Source organism: Nanorana parkeri, unplaced genomic scaffold, assembly GCF_000935625.1.
Source record: "Nanorana parkeri isolate BGI_ZX_2015 unplaced genomic scaffold, ASM93562v1 scaffold73, whole genome shotgun sequence".
Taxonomy (NCBI): Eukaryota; Metazoa; Chordata; class Amphibia; order Anura; family Dicroglossidae; genus Nanorana; species Nanorana parkeri.
In genome coordinates this window covers 166944-173109 of record NW_017306341.1, presented here as the reverse complement: position 1 = coordinate 173109, position 6166 = coordinate 166944, and the positions used below count along the sequence as shown (strand labels likewise).

General features: G+C 38.9%; 1 protein-coding gene across 1 annotated transcript; it reads left to right on the top strand.

The window, feature by feature from the left end:
- Positions 1-1144: 1144 nt before the first annotated feature.
- On the top strand, positions 1145-5908 carry LOC108804776 (C-type lectin domain family 2 member B-like). Its single transcript, XM_018576656.1, has 4 exons — positions 1145-1169; positions 2996-3147; positions 4373-4482; positions 5791-5908. The coding sequence occupies exons 1-4, from the start codon at positions 1145-1147 to the stop codon at positions 5906-5908; spliced, it is 405 nt and encodes a 134-aa protein (XP_018432158.1).
- Positions 5909-6166: the final 258 nt, after the last annotated feature.

Below are 6166 nucleotides of genomic sequence, written 5' to 3'. Positions count from 1 at the left end.
TGTTATACTGTAAATCTATTAAATCAGAACTCCACACTATGTTGGTGCACGGTGGTGTTCTCTTGTTGCTTAAAATAAGGAAAACTGGAATAATTTTACAATTTCAGAAGTTTCAAAGAATGCTTACTTCAAAAAGAAACCAGTTACAAGATTTAAACCTATGACCCCCCTACTTCTATTTCTTCTAATAGAATTACTCTTCTATTTCTGTTTGCCTATTGTGATGAAACCCATCTAAATTCAGCCTTATACACAAAACTAATATTATTTTATTTCCTTACTGTTCAGATCCACACCACTTACATCGTCAACCTACAGCCTTGTTTTCATTGGTTGTTATTTTGAAGGTGGTGGAAATAGCTATTATAATTATTATAGGTAATGTATATTATAGGTAAGGTATATATATTAAAACATTTCTTCTTACCCATATTTTTAGTAAAACATAAAAGTCAGGGTCACGTCGGGTAAATAGACACCAAACATGTCAAGCCTTAAAATTACGTGCGCCCGCAAAAATTTCAAAAAGAGCCCATAGGCGACGATTAAAACAATTTTACTGTTCATCAGTTTAGTGTTATCAGTGATTAAAGGAGAACTATGGGGTTATGGCTTTTCCCCATAGTTTTCCTTAGGGTAACGGCAGGACACAAATTAGCATCCTCCCGTCACCCTAAGCTCAGTATACCGCGAGCTGCAGCTCGCGGTATACTGAGACGTATGTGTGTATATATACGTTTTATTTTATTTTAAGGAAAAGGAAGGAAGTGGGGGAACAGTGGAAGGGGAGATGCAGGACATCTTAATTGATTAATATAGTATAGCATAAGCATATACTGTACATTCTAAACAACATGTTTACAGGAGTATAAATGCTCCTTACAGTAAAGGCATGGGTAATAAATAATAATGGAAGGTTTGCGATATACATATTATTATTAATCTGAGAATGTCTTAGAGAAGTCATGTTATTAAACAATTATTCATGAATGAGTTAACCTAAATATGTGTTTATATACTGCTGTTAGTTTGGAAGATGCCCTGTAATACTCTTCCGGATTATGTTCCATCCTTGCCAAATAGCAACAACAGAACTCCAACAGATCAGAACTTTATCTCGAAACACTATGATGCTTTTGTCGTGATGGCGGACCTGTGTGCTGCCACAGGTAAGGCAATAATCTGAGTTAACCAATTACATTATAAGTGAATACACTTACTGGACTTTCTTTAGCTCATTCCAGTAGTTTAGCTAAATATGAAAACCTGACAACCTGAAAATTGTATTATTCCTCACTCAATCCAAAATTAAAATTGTCTGATGTTAGGACTGAAAATCAGTTCAGAAGCAAAAAGATTAGACCTATGTGCTACCACAGGTAAGCCAAGGACCAGGCTTTACCGAAAATGACATCTTTAGGGAAATATACACATTGCACTGCATGTGGTAGGAACAAATGTAAATTTGAATGGGCCTCAAAGTTCAATTGAAGTCCAAACTTCTTTTTCTGTTTTGAATGTAGTGGAGTGGAGAGGAATTAGAACAACTGTCAGGTATTTCCTGCTGCCTATGTCTCCGTTTGGGAGATTCACCTCCTCTATTTATCCTGGTGAATGTTATCACTAAAAGTGAAAGAAAATCCCACATTTTGGGTTGTTACCAGAACTAGAATAGATGGGAACTCTTCCAATGTGGACACTAGTTCTGGTGACCCTATTGACCAACAGATATTTCCTTCACTTTGGAGAGATTTCCTCTGGCTTCGGGTTGTGGCTATCTCCCCAATAGGACACAGTTGGCAAAAAAAAACTGATAGGAGGTGATAACTCCCCTTACTTTCCCCAAAACTAAAAAAAAGTTTTGTTTTCAATTCTACTTTAAAGTGACACTAAACTGGGGAGGTAAATCTTAAAAATGTATTCACGTGACTTAACTATCAACAAAAATGTAGCTTATTTGTGTATCACTTGGCTGTAGATTCTTAACTCATCTCTGAATTGGTAGTGACACTGTCCTTCCTTCTGGAGGGTGCCTACTTTTGTTCCCCATGGTCCCTGTGTGTGTTGTAAATCTCCTGTGACGGACTACAATCACATGTTTAGTTTAATAATTTGTATTGAGGTTGTAGTCCATCACGGGAGTTAGCTTGGAGCGGTGGCTACTTTACAATATACACAGGGAACATGGGGAACAAAAGTAGCCACCCTCAAGAAGGAAGGACAGTGTCGGCATGGATTCATGGTTGATTTGAGGATCTACAGCCGAGTGATACACTAATAAGATACATTTTGGTTGATAGTTAAGTTACTTGAATACATTTTTAAGATTTAAAGGAGAACTATGGGGTCAGTGCTTTTCCCCATAATTCTCCTAGGGGTAACGGGAGGACACAAACTAGCGTCTTCCCGTCACCCTAAGCTCAGTATACCGCGGTATACTGAGACGCTGCAGCCGTGATGGATCACGACATTACTGTCTGGATCCATCCAGCTGCTCGTTTGACAGCTGGCTCTGCCTATCTAGAGGCAGAGCCAGCTGTACCCGTCCCCTCCATGTCTGTTCCACCAGTCAGCGCTGGAGGATCGGACAGGGGAGGGGGGAATCCCTGCAAAGAGCCGTGAGTGACAGTCACGGCTCTCTGCAGGGACAGGATCGAGAAGTGAGCGAGTGACGGTATGTGTTCGCTCACTTCCCGATCTATTGAGCTGACGTGTGACAGTTTAATTGTCACAGGTCGGCTAGAACCATGAGGCTGAGTGTTTTTCACTTGCCTCATAGTTCTCGAGTTTAGTGTCACTTTAATGTTTCCCTTAAAAAACACACTGCAGTACATAGATGTCAACCGGCCACACAGATTATATGGATTTCTGTTCAGATTTTTTTTCCATGCACTAAAATCCACATGGTTTCTGCAGGAAAGTGCACAAGGAAAACAGGTTCTCAATAAATGCCTGCATACGAACCAGAAGACTAAAATGACTTGTTTTTTTACAGGTAAGGTGTGCGAGCTCTGTCCTTTAAACTGGGTGTCATTTAGCAGTAAATGCTACTTCTTTTCAGAAGAAAGAAATAACTGGTCTTCAAGCAGAGAGAACTGTCAACGGACAAATGCAGACATCCTTTGCATGGAAAACCTTGAAGAAGAGGTGTGATATGGCAGTTCATTTAGGGTCAGAAGAAATATCAAATGTCCTGATAGGCTCTGTTATTTTTTTAGCCTACTATAGGCCATAAAGACTACTGTTCAATATAAAAAACGCTTTTGTGTATCCCAAATAAGAAATAACATTTTGTGTACGTCCCTGATCTGTGTCCCCTCACACCCTCTCCAGATGTACACTGATAGAAGAACAATTATGTAGATCTTCCCATTCAGGCTGCAAACTAATATAATTTTAAACAGTCTATCCCCTTCATTCTCTACCCAAAAGTAACAAAACTAAGTAATAAAAAGAACATCTTCTATATGCCTAAGATGTAATGGGGTGACCAGAATGTTTTTTTTAAACTTTGCAACCCATTTTACAATGTAGCAATTGTTCATAGAAATGTTATTTACTGCATAAAGATAGACTGAACTGGTCAGAGTCACACTATAGAGCTCAGCTACACTTTAGATTTCTCATTGCTTGGTAGCACGATCTTACCCCCTTACTAAGCAATGCCTCATTTGCAACATTATACTTTGCAGATGTGCTAGTGCACATGTTTGAAGGCTGGCCGCAGGCTAGCCTGGATTTGTGGGAGGAGCCTGTGCCTTTAAAGACGGCACGGCTCACAGGGAATTACGTCGGAGGGTCACGAACGTCCCCGCCCGCCCATTCCCCTTGCTTTCATTCATTCATTTCATTTACATTCAGGGTATGCCCCCTTTTAGGCATACTGACCTGAGAAGGCCAAGGCACACCACAGGCCATGGGGCGGGGGGTGGCGGGGTGTCACTTACTTGATAAGGCTCGGACCACAAATTAAAGTATAATACAGCTTGTCAATGTTCCTGTGTAGTATGCAATGATGCAAAATGCCTTCCACATTTTAACCTTCCCTAGTAAAAGAATAAATCAATTCATGTTTCTGAAGTCACAGGGGTTGAAAATTATAATGTTTGCATCTTTGTGTCTTATTGTTGTCAAACTGCAACACGTTTTACATATTTAATGCACTGTATCACAGTAGCGTGACGTGGAATTAATTTCCACTCATTTTACCAATGATTAAACATGTTGTGTGTAAACACTGTATTTCTGTCAACGGATCACTCTGCTGCTCTATTGCTCTTCCCTTTGTGTTGCCTGATAAATCCATTAGCTATCTCTTGGCTTATTCCACCTATTACCATATAGTTATAGATGTTAATGTGTTACTTTATAGAAATTCATTTCTGAACAAGTTTCCTTGAAGAATGGTCACTTTTGGGTTGGTCTTAGGAAACACACATCACAGTGGAGATGGGAGACTGGTGGAATATATCATAAAGAACCGTAAGTTTATTGGATATCAAAGCAAATTCATAAATAAGGCAGGTCATACAAGATTTGATGAAACATTTAGGTTTGCTGGCACTCCTGCAGGTTTATTATTCATTGGTTGCTAAAAATATTTTGTGAAAAATTGGATAATCTGCTGATACAGTATTTTTAAGCATGCTGGATGATATGTACACAGACAAGGCAGGATTTTGTTATACCTTCTGGATTTGCCAATATTTGCAAGTGAGGCACAGTACGGCATACCCATGCATTTCGAAGCCACAATAATGTAGTTATTAAGATGGCTAAAGTGTTAACTACACAACACGTTTAGCTAAAAATAGAGCTTCTTCCCACTTTGGGGAGATATTATTTCACTTCCTGTTGTGTTTCCAGGACACTAAGTGAATGCAAATTGCCTCAATGGGATGCTGACCACGGGAAAAGGAAAATTTTAGAGTAGTTTTTAACCATTTATCCACGAACATTGCAAACACCTCAAATAGTTGCATATAATCTAACAATAGGCAAATGTGCAAGCTGACAGCACAAGCAATGTAATACTAGACATTTAATAAATGAGTGCACTTATCTTTTTTGAACCCCCCACTACTGACCTAAATGATTCTACCTTCCCCCAACTGCAGATCTGTACTTACCAAGATCTGATGGGCATAGTTCAGCTTTTGTTTATATCCAGCTTCATGTGGGAGCAGTTGAGAAACATGGAGAACGAAAAAAATTGGGAGGAATGTCCTCTACTGCAGCGCTGCCCCTGGGGTGAGGGCAAAGAAATATCGGTTACAGTACTTGGTGTGCGGCTCCTAAAATTGCGGACCGGGGTGTCCAGCGTTTTACTGATAGAAAAGACAAAAAATACAGAAGCGCACTAACAAGTGGTGACTGAGCAAGGAAAGGTAAAGGAATAATGGAAAAAAGACTTACCAGGGTGTGGGTACTAGCGCGTTATCAGCGACAAAGTGTGTATAAATTGGGAATTGGTAAGTCTTTTTTCCATTATTCCTTTACCTTTCCTTGCTCAGTCACCACTTGTTAGTGCGCTTCTGTATTTTTTGTCTTTTCTATCAGAGAAACATGGAGAAGCTCTACCCTCTTGTATGATCCAGTGAGGTGACATGAAGACATATATGAATATGCATGTACATGAAAAATAATCAAAAAAGAGTATATCCAGGTATCAAAAAATAGGAAAAATAATATATTATGGTAAGGGACCATCACTGATAAGAAATCTGAACATTTTTGATAACCTTTTAATGTGTTTCATGCCTATCATATATTTTACTCATTTGTATCTAGATCTATCACATCTGAAGAACAGAAGTGTGCCACCTTTGGAAGAGACATGTCAGCTGAAAGCTGTTCTAACCCCAACAAATGGATATGTGAAAAGAACATGACTCGCTATGTTACATAAAGTAGCTTTTTTTCTTTGTGTTTTTTTTGTTTTGTTTAATAAAAATGCTCTGGCAAGGGAAATTGCTCACAAACTTGTAACCTTGATAATTCTTTGTAATAAAAACACCATTAATTAAACTGGTATTTTGTTGTACTTTCCTTCTTAAGGTTATGTACACAGTAATAGGTTATCGGAATCACTGTATATTGTTAATGACAACTGTGCTTGTGCTGCGTGGTTGCTTAAAGACCAACTATCCTGTACCTCCTCTCGTTA